The sequence below is a fragment of the Onychostoma macrolepis genome, chromosome 21 (genome assembly GCF_012432095.1).
Source record: "Onychostoma macrolepis isolate SWU-2019 chromosome 21, ASM1243209v1, whole genome shotgun sequence".
Taxonomy (NCBI): Eukaryota; Metazoa; Chordata; class Actinopteri; order Cypriniformes; family Cyprinidae; genus Onychostoma; species Onychostoma macrolepis.
Window position 1 is genome coordinate 7,081,378 of NC_081175.1, and position 24,304 is coordinate 7,105,681.

General features: G+C 35.5%; 1 protein-coding gene across 1 annotated transcript; it reads right to left on the bottom strand.

Moving 5' to 3' along the window:
- Positions 1-446: 446 nt before the first annotated feature.
- Positions 447-23,477, bottom strand: pof1b (POF1B actin binding protein). The gene is made up of 13 exons (XM_058758674.1): positions 22,827-23,477; positions 21,357-21,425; positions 11,810-12,021; positions 11,193-11,226; positions 10,610-10,690; positions 9,622-9,714; positions 7,260-7,373; positions 6,964-7,116; positions 6,185-6,304; positions 5,325-5,453; positions 4,751-4,821; positions 4,520-4,644; positions 447-3,055 (listed from the first exon to the last, which is right to left on the bottom strand). Exons 1-13 carry the CDS (start codon positions 23,277-23,279, stop codon positions 3,033-3,035), a joined length of 1,677 nt encoding a protein of 558 aa, XP_058614657.1. The 5' UTR covers positions 23,280-23,477; the 3' UTR covers positions 447-3,032.
- Positions 23,478-24,304: the final 827 nt, after the last annotated feature.

Below are 24,304 nucleotides of genomic sequence, written 5' to 3' on the forward strand. Positions count from 1 at the left end.
GGAAAAGTTATTATTTAGCGCCCTCTGGTGACTAGACTAGCTATTTCTTGACTCTATCTGTACTTTTTTATGCAATTCATTCCAAGGATATTCTCGTTAACTTTTCGTTACATGAAACTAAATTAACTGAAATAAAATAAAATACAGAAGGAAAATAAAAAAACTTTTATTTAAGCTAATTTAATAGAATTAATAAATTAATTAAAACTATTTTACTGAACACAAGTGAAAACAAAATATAAAAATAGAATCAAATTCAAAATATTATAAGCTATAATAGTATACAAATATTACTAAAATAACACTAATTCTATATAAAAATGAACTATTATTGCAATGTGTAAAAAACTCCAAAATAAAACTCCAATCCAAATATAATTAGGAAACAAAGCAGAGTATTTTGGATTTCAGGTTCAATGTACAAGAGAAATAAACACCCTCAGATGTCAAGGGGTCAAAAAAATTATTTATTTCAAGCACAAAGAGTTACAAGATGGAAAGTTACATCCACAAAAAAAGATAAACGTTTTTAAAGGGGCACTCCAACATTTCAATACACAAGATGCATTTAGTCAGGATATCACACATCAAACATCATTTTCTTTGAACACAGCATTGGCTACGTTTACATGCACAATTTTTGGTTCAATCGGACTGAATTCATTCCGACTGAAATAAAGTGATCGGGTTGATGTGCGCGTTTATATGTCACAAGCTTCAAATAATAATAATTGGGGGGGTTTTTTGGACATGCGCACACTGCACAAATATAGAGTTTCTCACACTGTTTGCACATAATAACTACTCTCTGTTTCTTTATTCGTTTTTAACAGCAGAATTAATATTTTTTCCATTTCTGGACAAATATACATATAAACCGCAGTGCCGTGCTGCTCATATTCATCACGCAGAAAAATGCCCCTCCCCGTGCACAAAACGGGTTGCCTGTGGATGAGAGTCCGAAACAAGGACTGGTGGGAGTTTGTCCTGCTCCACTTCACAGTTGCCGAGTGAAAGGAGAGTTTTATAATGACAGGACACGCATTTATACAACATTTTATTCAAAAGAATGACCCGCTCGACCAGATTACGCTATTTCTACGTCAATTTCGGTTTTCAATCCGATCGAGTGTTTACATGCACGCTCAATCGGATTAGAAAAGGAATAAACCACCTCCTTCAATCCGATCGAAATTTCATTCCCATCGAGCTCAATCGGATCGATTAAGGTGTTTACATGAAGCCTTTTCAGTCCGATTGAGCCGTCAATCCGATTACAAACGGATTATTTGGTTGCATGTAAACGTAGCCATTATTGTTATAGAGTTCTAAGAAAATAATTTCTTTAGTCACATCAAGATATTTAAAAAATAAAATAAAAATGTCTAGATATCCAAGCTACCTGTAATGCTACAATCTACCGCGTGACGACTCAAACTTTGCCAAATCTCGCACACCACTAACAACTGCACAGAAATAAAGGTAAACAAAGAAAACTCCACACTCAAACATAGCAAGTGTCAGAGTCATATGAAGAATAACCAAGTAAAACAAACAACAACACTTGATTCATGCAGATATTACCGTGACAAAAACATCCCAGCAGTTTCAGACTACAAAAACAAAAATGTTTATGGAGGCCCTATAGCTGCCAGTGTCTACTGAGCAGAGTTTTTCTGTTTGTTAATTGTCTTCTAACCAATGTTTAGATATAGGACATTTGACAGATTTCATTTTCCATACAGTATATCTGCGAGAATTTATAGATAGTTTACAGCAATCACTGTTACCCCATGTGCTATCAACCACTTTAAAGCAGTAAAACCCCTCACCAGTTTACATTACATATTAGTGGTCTACCAAAGTATCAGCCAGACCAATAAATAAGCAGATATTTGGCATTGGCCGATTACATCTGACAGCTTTGTAAACAGATAACGTGATTTTCCGTTTTAAAATTTTCTTTCTTATTCTTGTCTTTTCTACAGTTTCTATGTACACTACTGTTTGAAAGTTTGGGATCAGTTCTTTTTATTATTATTATTATTATTATTTTAAATGAATAATTTTATTCAGCATGGATGCATTAAATTGATCAAAAGTGACAGTAAAACTTATTACAAAAATGTAGGTTTCAAATAAATGCTGTTCTTTTAATCTTTTTATTTATAAAAAAAAAATTAAAAAGTAAAAAGGTTTTGCAGCACAAGTGTTTTCAACATTGACGATAATAATAAGACATGTTTTTTGAGAAACAAATCGGAAGACTGGAGTAATGACCATCACATATTTAAATTAAATTTTATAATATATTAAAATAGAAAACAGTTATTTTAAATCATAATAATATTTCACATTTTTTCTGTTTTTACTGTATGATCAAATAAATGCATCCTTGGTGAGACTTTCAAAAACATCAGAAAACCCAGACTTTTGTTTTCTATATAGTGGATCATCCCGCTCTCCAAATACCTGCATGGGCCATTCAAAAACGTGCATCGGCCGACCACTATAACATATATGCATCATTTTCTACATAAAGCATCACCTCTGTCACATAACAATAAAAAAACAAATAAAATCTGCATAATTAATATACCCAAATGAATAAGAAAACCAACAATCACCTTTTACATTACTGACAATGCTCAACTTTTATTCCAGTCAAGGTATATGATACTTGCAAATAATCTCTCTCCAAATATTTACATGCTTACAGTAGTGTTGACAGGAGGCTACTAAAGGTTGTGGTGCATCATATGAAGAGATGACTCAAAAATATAAAAATAACTATCAGTAGTCACACAGTATTATAACAAACACAATGCTTCTGAAAGATTTTGTGTCAGCTGTCATTAAATGCTGTTTTAGTTCTTTCTTCATACGGCATTATCCAAATCCAAAGCATGGAAACTAAAAAAAATCAGCGCCACCATCACCAATAGGAGCCACTGGAAAGAGGGCAGCATGCAGGGAGAGAGGGAGAGAGGGAGGGCGGGAATGAGATTTGGACGGGGAAAACGGGGAGGCCTCTAAATCTTCTTCCTGTTCATTCCTGTCAGAAAGAAAGTTCTTTAAGGATTGGTAATAACAGAACACAAAGGGAGCAATTCACTAGACAACTTATTCTTATTCACTGACCAATTGATAACTATCTTATCTAATTCTGGGACTTCCCCCGTCAGCATTTATTATAGCTCGGGAATGCTTGTCAGATTTCATGATTTGTTTTGTATAGTACTATGAATTATAAAATGTTGCTGGCAAACTTCTCTGACTTTCTTTGTAGTAAACCTTGAATTCCAGCCCAATCTGTCCTCATTCTGATGCGAATATGTGGAAACTCAGTGGATACAGACGTGCTGGCTTCCTTCCCAGAAAGTACGCCCAGCAATGAGACTTTGAAAAATTGGTTCATCCATTCTGAAAATATGACTACGAGATTTGGGTTTTTGTAAAGACGTTCTGGCACTGCTGGTGTCGATGGAAACATTCACTGGGCTGCAGTTAACGTTTAAAACTAGTGCAAGATCACAGCACCTCAGTTTTCAGTGGTCTTTGTTGTGCTTATGGCAAGACAATTCTTCGTTTAAGCAGCAATGTGATTAAATATGCACTCTGCTATATTGCATCATTTTGCCTTTTCATCTTTTATTGTGTGTAAAATAATGAGGTCACTGGCAAAAAGTTAGTTTGTGACCAGTTCAATGACATCATAAGTTGGGCTCAGAATGACAGCCTCATTCATTTATGCTCAAGTAGAATTTAGCATGGGCCCTCTACGCCAGGGAGCGATCTATTATTAACCACTGAACAGTGTACTTCTGTTCTGTTCCCAGACAAACACATGCTTAAGATAAATGCTTTGGACAAGGTGTGAAATGATGGAAACTTCTAGTGCAACTACAGCAAACAGTTTCTTCATACCATTTTGTTTCTTTTTCAGGAAATAAACATGTACCACTGAGAACTGAAAACTGTAGCCCAAGGTTAATGATTATAATACACTACAGTACAAAAAAAAGTTAGAGGTCAGTATCTATCCATCTTGGCTCCATTTTCAGTTGCCATTAATCCACTCTTCAGTATCATGATGATCCTTTAAAATGATTCTAATATGCCGATTTGGCTCAAGAAACTTTTCTTCTTCTTATTGTTAGTTAAAATGGTTGTGCAGCTTGATGTAGTGTGAAAAAGTATGAAGCATGAAGTGTTTCCAGGATTCTTAGATGAATGAAAAGTTTAAAAAAAATGTAATTTAATGCATCCTTTTTAAAAAAATACAAATAAATTTAACGGTAGTGTATTTAAAATTACTGTATATATAATAAATTTAGACTTTAGTTTTATTTGACCATTTGTGGTAAATGTTTTGGGTTACTGTACCTTTAAGACTTCTATGTAAATGCCCTCCTTTTCTAAAAGCTTTTATTTCAAAACATCATAAAACATTGGTAAAAGCCATTTCTACCCTGCACCTAGAGAAATGTGTCCCTTTCCAAACAATTGAAAGTCTTACCGTCTAGATGAGTACACATGCTGACCCCCGTACTCTCGATGACAACAGTCCTGTCCTCTTTAATGGGTGGTGTGTACTGGTACTCATCACTCAGCAGACCCAGAAGAGGGTACTGGTTCACGCATCTGTTCATGATAAGAAAAAGTTCACAATGACGATTAGGACTGAATTGCAGTTTAGTTTCCGCATGGTTCTTATATGCAATAAACACACACACACACACACACACACCTCTTGGTAACGACAGTCCTCGTTGTACTGCTGGAGTTGTCACCCTTCGGCTGTTTGAGTCGCCTGATTTCCTGAAAGTGCAAGGTCAAAGGTCAGAATGAAGTACTCCAGTAGGAAAGAAGAGAGGTATCTGTTCAAATTATACAATGAATTCACATTCCTTAAAAGTAATGAGGCTGAGAGGTAAAGCTGAGGCCGAAAAAAAAACTAAAGAATGTGAACTAAGATGCCAATTGAACTACGTCCTCATTCACTGACTTGTTCAGAAACAGACTTTGTGTTGTTTTCCTTAAACATGTCAGTATGGTCTGCTGAAATAATATTAAATATCTGTTTTTCCAACAACAAAAAAATAGTGTACATAACAAATGACTGAATTAATCATTAACCTCGCTTAAATCTAGGTTTAGCAAAATTTAAATTTTGGTAATTGATGACGGCCATAACTCAAGGAAACATTGGGCAAATGTCACCCTGCTGCATCACATGGTAGAACTGATGACAACTGCATTGTGTGCTTGTTAAAAACAACTCTGACAAAGCATTTTATGTCTGCATAACAGTGTTGACGTACCTCCTCCTGGTGTTTGATGACACTTTCACGTTGTTCTAGTTTGGACAGGAGCTCAGAGATACGCATCTCCAAACCGCTTTCAGAGGTGTGTGTAATGGTGCGCTCGGTCTGGATCTTTACAAGCTGAGTCTAGAAAAGAATAAATAAATATATGCTATTTGTATTGAATGTATTGAGATTTGAAGGATTCTACAGTACCGTTCACAAGTTTGGGTTCAGTTTGATTTTTTATTTATTTTAAGAAATGAATTGTTTTATTCAACAAGGACACATTTAATTGATAGTAAGTGACAGTAAAGGCTTTTAAACTTTTTTTAAAAAGCTGTTTGTTAAACTTTCTATTCATCGAAGAATCTAAAATGTTTTAAGGATTCCACAACAATATTAAGCAGCACAACTGTTTTTAACATTGATAATAATAAGAAATGTTTCTTGAGCACCAAATCAACATATTTCTGAAGGGTCATGTGACACTGAAGACTGGAGTAAAGACTGCTGAAAATTCAGATTTGCCATCACAGGAATAAAGTAGTAATTCAAAACGGTAATTTTAAATTGTAATAATATTTTACATTATTTCAGTTTTTACTGTGATGATAATCAATGTAGTCTTGGTGAGCATAAGAAACTTCTTTCAAAAACGGTCCAAAAATCTTACCAAACCCAAACATTTGAAATCGTTTGCCAACCATACACAGCCTACAATTTGGACACATAACTATATTACTGAACTATATTTCAGTCAGTTTACATTTGAGTCTTGACGCCATTTTATAAAGGTGATAAGCAACTTGAGGCTGTATATTATACCAACTTTACCATGTTTTTTTTTCTTCCCTATTTACTTATTATTTATTTACCTGCAGGGTCTTGAGTTCTCTGTCCTTCTCCTCTCGTAGAGCTTTCAGCATCTGTTCATACTCTCTGGACAGCTCCTGTGTTTTGATTTGGACAGTGGAACTACTGCACTGCCCTGACAACTGCGGAAGAGATATCCATAAATCCACACGAAACATTAAAAGGGAGACAAAAATAAGACCTTAGAATTTATACAAGACTGCTAATTATCGCTGTATTTAATAACAATAAATACTGAAACATAATATTATAACATGTATAATTGGACTGGATGAGCCACAGTCTAAATGAGTTTTCCGTGAACCATCTGCGTTGACTTTGCTGCACACTTCATTGCACACAAACATGCAGTGTGACCAGTGTATACAGCTTTATGAACGATTGACTGTGTCAGTTCTTTTAATGAAAGGTTTAGTGAAACAGGCCAACAGAGCGATGACGGATGTGACTCAATGAACCATCAATTTAATTCATATCTCTCTGGAAATGAACCAAGAACTATTCTTGTAAGTCATGTCATGTGTATTTTGTAGTTTAAAAAAAATAAAAAATAGTTCATGTAACAACACGTAGGTTTCACACCAAGTTTTTGTAATAAGTAGTATTTAAATAATACAACGTTTTTAAAAATGACAAAAAACTGCATTTTTGTTTAGTTTATTATGCTGCAAGTGTGTATAATTCTAAATATTTGCATTCGCAAAACTTATTTTGGTGACTTACTGAACACATGCAATTGAAATACAGAATAAATCATAAAAATCGAGTTAATGTTGCCCACCTTCTTCCTGAGTAACTCGTTTTCCTGCTCCAGGGCTCTCTTGTTGCCCTCCAATTCTATAATGCGGAAGTCTTTGCTGGGGTCTTTGCTCTGCATGGTCAGTAGCTGACTTTCTAAAGTACGTTGAGCATTATTACTATCCTTCACAGCCACCTGAGAGAAAGAAGTGTGCAAAGATCAGAGCTGGATCTACATTTATCATATAATGTCATGATTATATGAGTGCTATTGATGTTGTATTTTTTGCAGAAGCGATGAAGCGTGACTAAGGGAAGTTTAGTGGTGGCGCTCCCTACCTGCAGTTGTCTGTTGTGCTCACGTACGGTCTCCAGTAGTCTGTCGTATTGCTGAGCCTGATCTGCCTTGAAGCTCAGATCTCTCTCCAGCTCCTCCTTCTCACTCTCCAGACGCTGCACAATAAAACGCACACAATAAATCCAAATGCAACCAACCATATAACTAGTGTAATAAAAATAGGCATCTGGGTGTTCAAAAGGGAGAAACGCTTGCCATAAGTTTAAGGCAACACGTTTGGTGCAAATGTGTCTGTTAACAAAGAGGCTGTTTTCTTAAAAAATAAAAAAAACCTGAACAAGCTACAAAACTTAAATAAAATATTGATTCAAGTTTTATTTATTTATTTTTAATTTTGTGAGAAGAAAGGGACAATGATCAAATATACAGTATGGTCATAATTACAGTTGCACGATTAATAAAATAAAATTGAAATAGCGAAATGGTTGGATTATGAAAATCGCACAGGCTCCAATGTAATTGAATTAATTATATTCTAATATATATGCTTTAGAGTAGTGCTGTCTCGCGATTAATCGCATCCAAAATAAAAGATTTTGTTTACATAGTATATGTGTGTGTACAGTGTATATTTATTATGTATATATAAATACAAACCCATGCATGTATATATTTAATAAAAATATGTAACGTTTAAATATATTTCTATATAATATAAATTATATGAATATAAATATATGCATGTAAATTAGTGCTGTGAAACAATTAATCGCGATTAAGTTTAATCGCGATTAAGTTTGTTTACATAATATATGTGTGTGTACTGTGTTTATTTATTATGTATATATAAATACACACATTCAGTATATATTTTGAAAATATTTACATGCATATACATTTATATTATTATATTTTATATTATATATAAATATATTTAACAAACACAACATATTTTTCTTAAGTATATACATGCATGTGTTTGTATTTATATATACACATAATAAATATACACAGTACACACACACACACACATATACTATGTAAACGAAAACTTATTTATTTTGGATGCGATTAATCGTTTGACAGCACTACTTTAGAGTAAAGCACGTCATTGTGATCATTATGAGCGGCTTAGTTCACAGTAAATCCTGCTTCACTTGAAATCATCTCTGCATCTGCTCTGAGTTTGAATTGCTTATAACATGCATTTGGGAAGGCAACATGCGCCAACAATCTTCTTGAAATAAGCACTTATAAACCTTCTGCTGTCAACAAAAGAGAAACTTTAAGGGCTCACTACGGTTTTTTAGCAAAATAAAAGCTTGATGGATTAACGTTTGAAAATGAAGAAATTAAGACATAAATGTTAGGAATAGTAATTTTACAGTTATTTGTAACAACATATTATTATTATTATTATTATGTGTCTAAAATATTTTTAATTTTAAAGTAAAATATTACAATAGTAAAATGCATTATTTAATTTAGTAGTAGTAATCATAATAAATTATTTTACAGTACCTTTACTATTATTAGTAGTAGCATTTTATTGGCATAATGCATTAAAAAAAAAACAAGAAGAAAAAAAACAAAAACTGATCACAATCAGATTTTCCCAAAATCGTTCAGCCCTAGTCATAACATAAAAATATATGGCAGCAGAAGGCCTCAACTGGCCAGTCAGGTGTCGTACACATATGTGCACAGTGCACTCAGTGTACTTCTATGTTGCTCAATCAGCAGTTTCTAGTTTCAAAAAAGACTAATTATAAGTAATTAACTTCAGTTGATTATTTAAGTGATTGAATCATTAGTGAAAATTACAAACACAGACACTGACGTAGTTGCTTTAGTCTTCAGTAGCTGTTGGCCACACCATGTTGGCCTACCGACTGAAAAGACGTGCATGTATTTGCAGTGACCCAATGATGGTTTATGTTTAACTCAGCAGAAGCTTTGTTCAGTCAAACAGGAAATGAAAGCTCTGGAAGAGTTACCCCTTGCTGTACCAACAAAGCAGTTTGTCTTTTTGTGATATACCACAATAATCTAAATTTGTACTTGCAAAAACAACATGCATATTATTATAGTTAACATATAAAGTCTTGTAATTTTCCCATGTCCAAAAGAAAATATAAAATGGTTTTATTTGCAACAAAATTAAGCTAACGTAATATTTGAAGGGCTGTTGTGTAGCCGTTACATCATACCCTTGAATCTGTTTATACACGCATCACACCTTGAAAAAGACAAGGTCAGCTGAAAGCTGGGTTGTACAACAAACGCACGCCCACAGGGCAGAACCAGATATATTTCATCACCACATCTACAGTGGAAACCGGGGACTGTTTCTACAGGACAGGAGGCCGTGGGTTGGTTTAGTGGTAGAATGATTGTACTCACCCTCAGATCATCCTGCATGTGCACTAACTCCTCTCGCAGACTGCTGAACGTGGCCATCAACAGACGCATGGTCTTATCAGCCGTCATACGAGTCTACATGAGAGAAAAAACATAATATAATATAATAATCCTTTTTAATCGATTTAAAAAACATAAATCATTTACATTATTTGCTGAACATTTATTCGCAACTAATCATATATATACATAGTACATTAATCAATTGTGACCCTGGACCACAAAACCAGTCTTAAGTCACTTGTAGCAATAGCCAAAAATACATTGTATGGGTCAAAATTATCCATTTTTATTTTATGCCAAAAATCATTAGGATATTAAGTAAAGATCATGTTTCATGAAGATATTTAGTAAATTTCTTACCGTAAATGTATTATACTTAATTTTTGATTAGTAATATGCATTGCTAAGAACTTCATTTGGACAACTTTAAAGGTGATATTTTCTCAATATTTTGATTTTTTTGCACCCTCAGATTCCAGATTTCAAATAGTTGTATCTCGGCTAAATATTGTCCTATCCTAACAACCATACATCAATGGAAAGCTTATTTATTCAGCTTTCAGATTATTTATAAATCTCAATTTCAAAAAATTGACACTTAAGACTGGTTTTGTCGTCCGGTGTCACAATTTTGCTCTTTACTGAACTAAGGGGTCATTCAAAAAAACACATGAAAAATGACAGCAATTAATCTAATCTAACTAACTCAAAGTTGAATGTGTCACATCTATAATGTTAAACAATGTATCTGTGGGTATCTATTTTTATTGTACTCCTATGTGAAATAAACAGAATAACTGTGAGGCTCCGTTGTGCCTGGAGGAACATGTGTTCTTGGGACAGGCTCATAAACGAATAATCTACTGCTGTCAGGAGAGCTGTCTGAGGGTGGGGTGTACTGAGAGGTGGGTGGGGCGGAGTGGAAGTGGGCAAGGCAGACATTCATAATTTGTCTATAAGTTCTCACCTGCAGCAGGTAGCGGATTTGTTGCTTAGTCAGCTCGGACACTCCTTTAGGAATGAGACTGTCTATATCTTCTTTTTCCACCTGCACACACACACACACACAGACAGACAGATATGAGTTTAACAACTTCAGTGTAAAAAGTTGAACAACTTTATAAAATAAAATAATAGGTAAAAAAGATTATGCACTACATACTACTTAATAAGCTCTTCTTTTCAAGAATTACATTTAAATGATTATTCTTTCTTTATTATGATATGAGGACAATTCTATCAACTTGATATTTTTTTTACTTTATGCCCCAACAAAAATATGAAAATGAAATGAATGAAATTTATAAAACATTTTCATTCTAGAGAAGGTGCACTGAAGTTACTGTGTCCATGAACTGCATAATATTCTTTTTTGTTTGTTTGTTTGAACTAATGTCAAAAAATGCAAAAGCGATATTAATGTCATTGAATATCCTTGCTAATGATAACATTAAGGTTTAGAATTAACCAACTGAAACTTGAAATCCTTTATGCAATATGGAAAACGTTCAGCCAACTCCACATGAACTGAACAATTTGCCACTCCCTACCTTGTAGTCAATGGTGGGGTCCAGAAGGTGTTTCCTACAGAGACAAAGAACAGTATGAATGAGTCAAAAAAAAAAAAAAGAGCCTTAAAGCAGAGGCGTCCAGAGCTGTTGCTGTTCTCACAATAATTTCCAATGTGTCAAGTACAGAACCTCTTAACTTGCCATTAATCGCTGGATTAAGCATTGTAATTTTTGGACAATTTTGGACAAGGTGTAGACTAGAGGTTTCAGGTTTTTGAACACTCTAATAAGTCATTTGTGAAAGTAACTGCAGATTACGTAAACAGATGAGATTTCCTTTTCGATAATGGTCTATAATTGGTTTTCTCAACATGTGTGAAGTCTTCAGTCATCTAGATTGACAGCGTTAATGTTGCTTAGGGTTATCTGCATTGTGCATGCAGATAACCTCTCTATCTTCAAATAGAGAGGAATTCGCTAAAAATGGAACATGACATTTGCACAGCACAACTACATCGAAATTATAATTTAATGATGCAATTTCATAAATTGCTTGCGAAAATGTATTTATTATGAAATAACCATTTTTTAAAATAGCATTACGATTCTGAAGGATGTGTTAGATCGTTGATAATAAATAAAGAATAGCGCCTCACCTTCCGCGAATCTTGGCCACATGCTCGGAGATGCAAGTGTGAATATCGGAGTTCTTGCGGTAAACCTCGGCAAGAAGCTCGCCAAAGAAGCGGTTGTCCATCTTGGCGATCGGTTCCACATTGATAACCTCGGTCTTAATCTCAGAAAGACCATTCTTTATTTCTCTCAGGTCCACGATTTCCTCTCGAACGCTTGAACATTCCAGCTCCGACTGGAAAAAGGCATAAAGGTTGGACAGGATATTTTGAGCGGGAGTGCAAAACCTTTGTTGAGTTACAAAAGATGTTATGCTGTAAGATTACCAGCTAATCAACTCAGCTAACAAATCAGCTACAGGATCAACACTTTTTTCCTTTAAACATGCAAAATGTGATTCTTACATAACAGTTAGTAGGTCAAAATGGAGGAAACTTCACAAGAAGGCAATAACCTCTGTCTATGTACGCTTAGAAATAAGGCTTAACCTTTTCAAGTATGTGTTAAATTCTTTACACTAGATTGTGAGTGAGAGACATCAGCCAGTTCACACCTCAAAGAATAGTAAGTGAAACACCACACCCCTGTGCTTCGATCCAGATCAGACAATCCTGAGTGACTTCTCTAACAATACTCTTAAAAGCAGCAAACAAAACTACATGCCGAGAAATGAGTGGACCATACACAGGGCCGTAGCTAGAGGATTGGGGGCCCCCTGAAAAAATATTGATGATTGAGATTGAGCGGTGGTCGATAGTTTACATGACAACATACTAACCTGTCTTAAGGTCTTGATAGACTGGGATACAGCAATTCTCCTGGCCTCTCTCTCCTTCTTTTCATTCCGTTTCTGGTAACTTATATTTTCTTTTCCCCGACATTGTCAGTCAGCATGAACATTAGTGATGGGTCGTTCTTGAACGATTCGTTCTTTTTGAACGAATCTTTAATGTGACTCGGGAAGAACGAGTCTTCTCGGAGAGTGATTCGTTCAGTCGCGCATGCGCAACATCCTATAGGTTCTGCACTGAATTAGTTCAGTTTCGAGTAGTTTCGAGTCTTCGGATTTGAGTCATTCGTTCATCACGTGACAGCCCCATACGCGTAACCAATGCAGTCAGAGCCGGAAAGAGAATTGATTAGTTCGTCTCCCGAGTCTTCGGGTTTGAGTCGTTCGTTCATCATGTGACAGCCTCATAAGCTACACCTATTCAGTCTGAGGGAAAAATACTTAATAATAACAATAATAACCAACTCTTTAGTTTATTACCTTTGTTACCACATTCAGTGTTATGGAAAAGAACCATCATGACAGAAATTCACATTTATAAACTGTAATTAAAAAGCTACAATTTGAGACCAGAAACGCATCACGTAACTGTAAGAGTAAATAATAATAATAATAACAACAACTATGCACCCGTTTGTAAGGAAGCTTGTAAATTAACTAATTTATCTGTCCAATGCGGTCACATCACGTGACAAAAGAACGAATGACTCGAAAGACTCGAGAGATGAACTAATCAATTCTCTTTCCGGCTCTGACTGCATAGGTTTGGCTTATGAGGCTGTCACGTGATGAACGAACGCCTCAAACCCGAAGACTTGTCAGATAAGAGGTGAGGTGAGCTAATAATAGACAGAACCAGATAAACAATGAATTAATCTTTTATGTTTCTTATAGCATTAGTTTTGTATTGTTTGTAGTGTGATCAACGTTTGCATAAGTAGTAGATGTGTTAGGGAAGTAGCACGTAACATTTTAATTATATTTTGCTAAAATGAACGAAATGACTCGAAAAAAGATTCGTTCATTTTGCTGAACGAGACTCAAAGGTCCAAGTCAGTAAAATGATCCGAACTTCCCATCACTAATGTACATCGCTAACTTCATTTGACGTCTCAACTCTGATTTGTCATCTTGTTCACGATCTGGGTGGGACTTCTGAGGATACCGTATCTGACTAAACCATTTTTCGGGAGGGTAGAGGAGCAGATATTAGAAAATTAATTTAACCAAATTGCATGCTTTTTTGTGGTTTTCATAATATCTCAGTTATACAACTAATAAAATATTAGAATTATTCACAGAACATGGGCCTATATAGTATAATTCCTGGATTTAGAATTGTCCCCACCTTTCACCCCACTAGCTACGGCCCTGACCATACATACTGAAGGCATCCTGGGGAGCGGCAAAACATTTTGGGGCATGCAGCTACTGAAGCTGTTGATGGAAGGGTCTTTATGCAAATTCTGCATTTTGAACATTATCATCTGCTAGAAAGCATTAGTAGTGGTGGAAATGCACAATATGATCATGATGTCCTACCGGAATGTCAACAGATATACTGTATTGTCCCGAATATAAGATGATGTTTTTTTCTTGGAAATACATCTGAAAAAACGCGGTCGTCTTATATTCGGGGTCTAGACTTTGACATGTCAGTAATACACCCACAACAATAGGTGGCGCCAAAAACACATAAAACGAGTGTGCCATGAAATATGTAATGTAATGTGGGTTTTAAAGATCGCGGGCGAAAACAAAACAAAAAGAAAAGCTTACAGCAGCACGAGTCGTGACTGTCATGTTAGCCTGATGGGACCAAACTTCCTCTGTAAGTGATTTTAAAACATAAGACAGTACCCAGATTTGAAGACTACAATAAGATTTCACTTCTACTGTTAATAAAATTTTGGTTGGCTACTATGAGATGGATAGCCTAAATGTTATATAAATCAGATGGGCTACCTGTTATTTTTATGGTATATCAAAAAGTGTATATTTTTCAATGTCATTGTTGGTACATTTTATCGGTATTTACCATACTTTCAAAACAAAAATTAATATAGGAAAAATATGCAATTTGAAAATAATTTAAGAAAAAAATTTGTTTTACAAAGAGAAAAAACAAACAAAACAAACAAGATTTGGTTTTCAAAAAGCCTTTTTCCAAAAGGTACATCTGGAAAAAGGGGGGTCATCTTATAATCAGGGTCGTCTGAGATTGCAGACTGAGCGAGAATGGAAGCCGCTATTATTGTCATATTATGCCCTTTATAATGTTTTTTCACCATGAGGTAATCTATGCAGTCTCTTATCATGTCACTGGTTAGCCGCTGCACGTTCATGTGTTTTGGAGGAAGCGTGGCTTTGGCAAGGCAAGGCAAGGCAAGGCAAGTTTATTTATATAGCACATTTCATACACAATGGTAATTCAAAGTGCTTTACATAAAAAGAAGTGAAATAGTCATTAAAAATAATAAGAAATTAAAAATAATAAAAATCACAACAATAAAAACAAAGTGATTTAAAAATTGATTTTAAAGAAATTTAAAACATTTAAGAATAGAAAGTGATTATACATAGTGCAATCAGTTCGGACGTAGCACAGTGCTCATTCAACAAATGCACAGCTAAACAGATGAGTTTTGAGTCTGGATTTAAAAGTGGCTAATGTTTTAGCACATCTGATCTCTTCTGGAAGCTGGTTCCAACTGCGGGCGGCATAATAGCTAAAAGCAGACTCCCCTTGTTTTGTGTGAACCCTTGGTATTTCTAACTGACTCGATCCTAATGATCCGAGTGGTCTGTTAGGTTTATATTCAGTGAGCATATCTCCAATGTATTTAGGTCCTAGGCCATTTAGAGATTTATAAACGAGTAAAAGTACTTTAAAATCAATCCTAAATGTAACTGGAAGCCAGTGTAAGGACCTGAGGACTGGTGTAATATGCTCAAATTTTCTGGTTCTAGTCAGAATCCTGGCAGCAGAGTTCTGGATGAGCTGCAGCTGTCTAATGGTCTTCTTTGGAAGGCCGGTGAGGAGACCATTACAATAATCCACCCTGCTGGTGATAAAGGCATGAACCAGTTTCTCCAAGTCTTGACTGGAAACAAAACATCTAATTCTTGCAATGTTTTTGAGATGATAGTATGCTGATTTAGTTACTGCTTTGACATGACTACTAAAACTAAGGTCTGTCTCCAGAAACACCCCAAGATTTTTGACTTGGTTTTTAGTTGATTGACCCCTAGAGTCAAGGTATGCATTCACCTTGATAACTTCATCTTTGTTTCCAAATGCAATGACTTCAGTTTTCTCCTTATTTAACTGAAGAAAGTTCTGGGACATCCAACAGTTTATTTCATCAATGCATTGGCAGAGGGAGTCAATGGGGCTGTAGTCATTTGGAGATAAGGCTAAGTAAATCTGGGTATCATCAGCATAGCTGTGATAGGCAATTTGGTTCTCATTATTTGACTTAGTGGGAGCATATACAGGCTAAACAAGAGCGGTGCAAGAATTGAGCCTTGTGGGACTCCGCATGTCATGGACGTCCACTTAGACTTATGCTCTCCTATACTCACATAATAACCTCTCCCTTCTAAGTATGACCTGAACCATTTGAGTACCATCCCAGAAAGCCCGATCCAGTTTTCCAGTCTCTCTAGAAGTATGTTATGATCAACCGTATCAAACGCAGCACTAAGATCTAGTAGTACCAGAACTGATATTTTGCCTGAATCAGAATTGAAGCGAATATCATTGATTATCTTAATGAGTGCTGTCTCTGTGCTATGATGTGCTCGGAAACCAGATTGAAAATTGTCCAGGTATCCATTTAAGTTTAAGTAGTTGTTCAGCTGATTAAAAACTACATTTTCAATAATCTTACCTATGAACGGAAGATTTGATATTGGTCTATAGTTGTTCAACATTGTGTTATCAAGATTGCGCTTTTTCAGAAGGGGCTTAACAACTGCAGTTTTCAGGGAGTTTTGGAGAGTGATTTGCAGGGAGCGTGGTATCTTATGTTTTCAAAGCTAGCTTGCTATCGCTAGCCTCTCCAAAATCGCCTACCCTACCTTTAAGATTAGATAATATATAAAGTTGTGAGAGCTACTTTTTAAAAAATATTTATTGGCCAAATGTTCTATTTAGGTGCATGAATAGCGCTTTCATCCCTACCTAGTTAATGGGGACTGATTCGATCTGATTGATGTTTTTGCAGTCTAAAAGCATTAGCAGTGTTTAAAATGATTCATGGCACGACATTGAATGTAAGGCACAGAGCAACAGTTCTGTCAGTTTTCCAGTAACATCTAGAACTTGAGGTGTGTCAGAGTGGTCGGGCTGGATTCCAATCATTCGTGAGAGAGAATCATTGAGGGTTCACTTAGGGTCTAGTTTCATCCAGAATTATAAATGAACTGACACTACTTGAGATATTATGTTTAAATATTTAAATCGCACTGACATAATTGTAAGTCATTTACCCATCTGACATTACTCTAGTCATAATTCTGATACATCATTCCTTGATTTTCTACTTTAAGTAAAACTGTTAGAAGTGACTGACAGAATCTCACCAAAAATGCCCAGGTCATATTTCACCCCAAAATCAAAAGATTAAAAATATAATTAGAAATTAATATAGGCAAGACACTACAGGTAAAATCTTTTTTCTTTTTTTTTTTTTCAGGTACTGATCAATTTTGAGATTTTGGGCTTTTTGGCCTTTCTGCCATTTCAGACTAGAAGAAATAAAACATCCAAAATACACTTTTTGTGTGTTTATGTATTCTGGAAATGTATGCAAAATAGTGCATATTTAATTAGATAATGCCTCATTTTGCATATGTGAACGTAACATTTCAGAAAATGTGTAATACAAAATGACAACTACAATAACTGGACATTTCACTTTTAGCTTTTTTTCTTCTTCTATTATTCTCAATAGTGATTCTCATTAGAATCCCATTTGAATCCCACTGTAATTCTCAAAAAATAAACTATTAAAAAATATCACTGCATTTTTATTTAATTATTTTACTATTTTTTCACATCAACTGCAGTCAGTACATTTGTGATTGTGCTTTTTTGATCTAGTAACATAACCTGCATGTCCTTTTAGTGTTGCTAGTGCCACACTCTACCAGACCAGCAACAGGAGCATGTATCCTACAACCGTTCTCACAGTAAAATGTGCAGGTTTAACAGTGCAGCAGAAGCACTATGGAAAAGAGACAGTTGTCCAGGTGTTTGCAGGCGTTAGCATCTGTTTAGAAAGCTCTCGCAAAAAAAAAGTGCTTTTGACAGTGGGTGTGTCAGTCCTTGAGAACATTCCACACATTCTGTGTCAGAAAGACCAGCAGTGACGGTGTTAACTGGGTGTGTGTTTGTGTGGACTCACTACTGAGACTGTACTGTGCCAAAACCGGTTTGAAGCTGCCACAACGAGCAACAGTTAACAGTTGCACATATTATTAAACTTGTGATTTTTACAGAGTTAGCTGTGCATGAGTGAATGTAGCGTTGTGTAAATTAAAGATTGTTTTTGGGTGTGTTCTTACAAGATTAGAAAGATAAGAAATAATCAATGATTGAAACGTACTTTGGACATTATTACTTTTAGCGTCTGACAAGTCGCAGCAGGTTCTGCACACAGCAAGCAAGGGCACATAATAGAGTTTAGTGCTTCTAGTTTCACTCAATCATTAGAGTTAGTATTACCAAAACTAACAGTTCAACAAACTCCCACTTGTGCATACTGAGTAAGAGTGTGCATTAAAAATGATATACGAGTTATAGAAAAGTCAGTGCACAGAGGATTTCTGAGAGTAATTCCAGATCACCTGAACTTTCTCTTATATGCAAATTTCATTCGGTTGTTATGCTGTAACCTCGGTTCCCACAGTAGAATTGAGCAACCCTGCACAGGAATGCGCAGGAAGTGTTTCATTACATTGCAATCTGTAATTCTAAAAATCAACATTACATCAGGTCCACACAAAAAACAAACAAATAAAAATTGTATTCCACCATGTTAATAAATATCTGAAAATACTTTGTACTTGGCCTTTAAATCAGGGTGGGGCTGTCATTTCATTAACAATTTTCATCAAATGTATTGTATATGTAAAGTCCAAGGCTGAGTCCGAGTCCATTCACACAAGTCCGTTGGTTATCAAAAGCTGTACATTTTTTTAAAAGGTCATTCAATTTTGAAAAACGGGTTCTGGAAATTTTACTTTTAGTTGAGCTGGCAAAACTGTGTACATTTTTACCCCAAAATTTGGAACTGTAGGCTTAAGTGTCCCTCCACTTTGATACAAAGCTGAATACACAGTTATATCTTATCTAACTTTTGATAAGCATATTCCCATGAATTATGAGAATCATTGCTACTGAACCTGTGACTGTATTTCCTTTCTGGCTTTGGCTTTTCACAATACCTTACTGTCTGCAAAAATGGGTCAACGTGTGAGCCAAAAGCCTCTCTGTTCCAGTGTAAGAACAGTAGGTCATTGCTCTGGTCTACAGTGAAAGGAAGAGGGAGCTCGGTTTTCAAGTTGTGTCTGACCGCAGGAAGTCAGTGGAGAGAGATACATTTAACATTTGAAGGAACGAGGGGACTGTGTTTTATTTTTTTAAGCATTATGCAACATAAAAAATAATAAATATAATTTCAAATTGTTCTAAATGAAAATAAACTGAATCCCTTTACAAAGAACCCTTTTCACTGTTGTTGAACATTTTTGAAGTAACTTAGCTTTTTTATAATCAAGCAATCCCGATCCTTCAGATTAATTTTGAAAGACAATTTACTTAAGTTCTTACCTGGGAATTTAAAACAGCCAGTTCAAATGCATGAAAAAAAATATGAATGATATTTTTACATACTGTAATTCCTCTCCTCCATTGCATTGAAGCTTAACATGGTTTTGCATTCAGATTTTGCTCCAAGTCACTGTTTTGCCAAACTAAATCATGAGCTGTCAAGCAGTCAAATCATGGGAAAAAGTTAAAGAGTCAAAGTTTTAATCAAGTTCTGAATCATCCAACTCTTTAAGTCTGATTAATAACGTATTAAATCATGATTCCGTTCCTGACAAATGTCTCATAAAAATCTCCACTCATCAGCTCAAATCCTAATTCCTGAGAGAGTAGTTTGAAATATTCTAATGTACATAAATACTGGATTATTAATTGTCATTTAACAAGTAACAAGACTCAGTACTTTAAACATTCAACACAATTGAACCAAAGTCTGACTTCAGCAATTATAATAACTTCTTTATAATGTGACGTCTGCCAATATTGTTTCAATTCTTGTACAGTATTTCAACATAACACCTCACATAAGGTAATGCATCACACTTTCTTCTCATGAAATACTCAGGAACTGAAGTCCATTTTTCATTCACACTATTCTTCACTGCATGTGTCAGACCAATGAGATCATAATGACATCATGTGAAACTCCTGACCAGCCTTCAATGCTATCTCACAAAACAAACCTAAAATTTAAGACAACCCTGTCTGAGTGCAAGACGCCTACAATAAAATCTTCCTATGTGTACGAAACTTGAATCTGATGATAAGCTCCCAACTCCTGTCCCAGCATGTCTGCAAGCACAACCCTATGACAGCTCTCTTTTAATCATTGCGTGTAATGCTTTTCAAACTGCTGTATGAAAGGCCGATGACGCAACCTTACATGGCACACACTAGACCTTCACATGCATTAGTTTAACCCACAGAATGAATTTTCAACACCTATACAGACCATCTTATACATGGAGCTGCTAGAAACCTGACAACTTACAAAATAATTTATGTTTTGCCTTCTGCTGCGTATTATGTTTGAAAGACCTGCGAATTTGTTCAGTGAAAAGACCAATGAAGGAACTGTCTAAATGTCAGAGACTGACCTTATGGCACAATACAAATATAATTTTAAATTATTATTATTTATAAGTGATTTTTTATTTTTTTTTATTAAAAAAGTTGTTTTAGAGTGTGACATCTTATCCTGTTTCCCACATTCCAAGCCTAATTTCATATCTAGATATACACACTACACGTAAACATTATATTTTGACACGTTATGCATAATTTTACAAACTTACAGCTTGAATGGAAATGATGCACAATAAAAATGTTCGGTTCACAAGTAATACTTAACTTAATTCACATCTTAATATTCATAATATTTTGTCATATAAAGCAAGGTGTTTGTTTGGTAGTACACATTTAAGCTCTTCCAACATACACCTGTCATCTTCTTATCACCTGCAGGCTGGTTGACAATAACAGTTGCGTTAAATGGCAACCCCCTCTAACACTTTCCTACCAATATTATGACTATTGTCGGGCCCAATCTAAATGGGCGTTAACACACTGTCTCCTCTGGGAATTACTGAGTCCATTCTTTCTGTCAGACACACCCTAAGCCCTGCAGGTACTGCACTTGTGCTCAAACGCATAAATTGTTGTAATATTAGCATGTGCGTGCAACTACACACACACTAAAGCCTGGATAACATTAAAGCTTGTTCTCCCAGCTCAGATCACAGGCCAGAGGCATGTACAAACCCAGAAGAAAGTGTGTGTAATACAGTACCTTGTGTATTCCATGTTAAGGCATGAAAGTCAAGTCAAGGGTAACTTTAGGTGTGTGTTTGTGTGCTAAACGTATGAATGCATACTAACAGTTTTCAGCCTTAAATGTTACTGATTATATGCCTGTTTGCATACACAATAAACGTGATTTCATTACCTCAGATGGTCCGGGGCTTTTGACTGGACTGGATAACTGGCTGAATAAAGATGTTTGTCCATTTCCATTCTGAATACAGAAGAAGAAAACATTAATAAATAAGGGCTTCTTGAATGCATTGTCTTGTGCTAACACACAAGACTTACACACATGTAAACACACATGTTTGTCACAATTTTTACTCTAGTAAATAAACAGAAACTTTGTTGACTAAACAAAAAACTATTTAACATGTTCACAATTATTGTCCAGATAAAGACACTAAAGAGAAATTTACAAAATATCTTCATGGAACATGATCTTTACTTAAGATCCTAATGATTTTTGGCATAAAAGAAAAATCGATAATTTTGACCCATACAGTGTATTTTTGGCTATTGCTACAAACATACCCCAACGACTTAAGACTGGTTTTGTGGTCCAGGGTCACATATATGTTCTATTTTGCTAATCTGCACAGAAGAATCTGATGGCTTCAGGCACACCAGTCTTATCAATGTGAATATCACTAACAAAATCCAAACGCCCCCACTCAAAAAAAAACAAAAACAATAAATAACAAAAAGAGATGCATATCTGAAAATATGCCTTTTGTTGTTGTTGTATGCTGTTGTTTTCACTTGTTAAATAAATGGTTTTAGTAAAGCAAAGCAAACGCACACCTTATGAGGTGCAAGTTGAAGAAAAATATAATATATTTATAAATTGGAGAACAACTGCACACTCACTTAAGCACATTTATGTGCTTAAGTGAGTGTGCAGTTGTTCTCCAATTTATAAATAAATGGTTTTAAAATAATGTTACAAAAATATACTCTTATACAGTATTAGACATAATAATTACTATTCATATCAGACAAGGTGTACATCAATACAAGCAATGCAATCAAAACATGCTTTATTATGGCACAGCCGCGTTCCCTTTTTTTACAACTCTTTTTGAGGTTAATTTTTGGGGGCTTCACACACACACCTTTCACTACAGTAGCCTGACCTTTTTTTTCCTTAATAATGACCAAATGACAGCTCTAAAATATAAATAATTATTACAGGCTTACCAAAGTGATTCACTGATTTTTATTTATTTATTTTTATTAAAATAAATAAGGTGTGGCCCATAATGACAAATTGATCTGTATCTTGTATGCGCAATGTCCAGATTTCATAAAGGTTTTATGGTATTTATGTCAGTGTCTGATCTTAGGGGGCGCTAAAGAAACCTAAAACTTTTGAACTACATTATGTGCTGATATTTAACTTCAATAGCCTGCAGCTGCATTGACACGACAGCATCTGATCAGCAGCATCTTGTCTTTTACCAATTTTGGTAATATTTTCTACTGTTCCAAACTACCTGTAACCCTGTAAACAGTTACAATGTGAATACCATATATTAAATAATAATGATATGCATCATCTGGATACAAATGTAACACAAAGGAGAAGTAAGAAATAAGAATGAACACTCACTCTTTGTATGTAGGTATCGGTTTCTTCGACGCTGCCAATGCTGACGGGCTGAACGTTCTGAACGTTCTGTAAGTACATCTGTTGCATTACGCGCGGCGCCTGTCTCAGGTACACGATGGACTCCGAGGGCCGCTGCTGCACAGGCACCAGGTAACGTGCGCCGCCGTACATCACGTTCCCATCCACTTGGCTTTTCACGTACTGGATCGGCTGTAACTGACCTCCCGCGAGGTTTACCGTTCGGTAAGTCGTCGACCCTTCGCTCATACCGACAGGAGTGGATGTCAGGACAGTCTGTGTGCTCGGCTCCGCCATTTGGCTGTTTGTGTACTGGACCGGCTGTAGCTGAGCTGCCCCGAAGTTTACCGTTCGGTAAGTCGTCGACCCTTCGCTCATAGGAGTGGATGTCAGGACAGTATGTGTGCTCGGTTCCGCGACGGTCACTTTCTTCATTGTCGTTACGCTTTGGGAGTATGGTAGAGTAATTTCTGCGGTCGTTTAAGTCCAGAAAATTAAAGAAGAAATACCACTGATATAAAAATGAGTTAGGTGAAGTTAGCGAAGCCCTTCTGCGCGCCGCTGCTCGACTCCTGAAGTCTGTCCAGTGAAGTTGTATAAATGAGAAGAGGCGTGTTTTCCTAATCACTCCTCCCTCAGCTCAAATTTCAGATGTCGTTTTTCACCTGTGTACTGTGGCTGTATTATATGGAAGCCCGTTTCTATGGAAGCCCGTTTCCGCCACTGAATAAAAAAATAAAAAAGGTTATTGCGACTTTTTATCTCAGAATTCTGACTTTTTTTCTCAGAATTCTGACTTCTTTTCTCAGAATTGTGAGATATAAACTCGCAATTCTGAGATATAAACTCGCAATTCTGAGATATAAACTCGCAATTCTGAGATATAAACTCAGAATTCTGACTTTTTATCTCAGAATTCTGACTTTTTTTCTCAAAATTCTGAGATATAAACTCGCAATTCTGACTTTTTTTCTCAGAATTCTGAGATATAAAGTCGCAATTCTGAGATATAAACTCGCAATTCTGAGATATAAACTCGCAATTCTGAGATATAAACTCGCAATTCTGACTTTTTTTCTCAGAATTCTGAGATATAAACTCGCAATTCTGAGATATAAACTCGCAATTCTGAGATATAAACTCGCAATTCTGAGATATAAACTCGCAATTCTGACTTTTTTTCTCAGAATTCTGGGATATAAAGTCGCAATTCTGAGATATAAACTCGCAATTGCGACTTTTTATCTCGCAATTCTGACTTTTTTTTCTCAGAATTCTGAGATATAAACTCGCAATTCTGAGATATAAAGTCGCAATTCTGAGATATAAACTCGCAATTCTGAGATATAAACTCGCAATTCTGACTTTTTTTCTCGCAATTGCGAGTTTATATCTCACAACTCTGACTTTCTCTCACAATAGGAAACTCCGTGTAAGGCTTTGCAGTGCTTTGTTCAATT

What these genes read in the sequence shown, in the direction of transcription:
- pof1b (XM_058758674.1), bottom strand. Translation starts at nt 23,279, where the DNA reads ATGAAGAAAGTGACCGTCGCGGAACCGAGCACACATACTGTCCTGACA. An exon ending in CCGATACCTACATACAAAGA is followed by an intron (nt 21,426 to 22,826) that starts GTGAGTGTTCAT and finishes TTCTGTATTCAG; the next exon opens with AATGGAAATGGACAAACATC. An exon ending in AGCACAACAGACAACTGCAG is followed by an intron (nt 7,117 to 7,259) that starts GTAGGGAGCGCC and finishes TCTTTCTCTCAG; the next exon opens with GTGGCTGTGAAGGATAGTAA.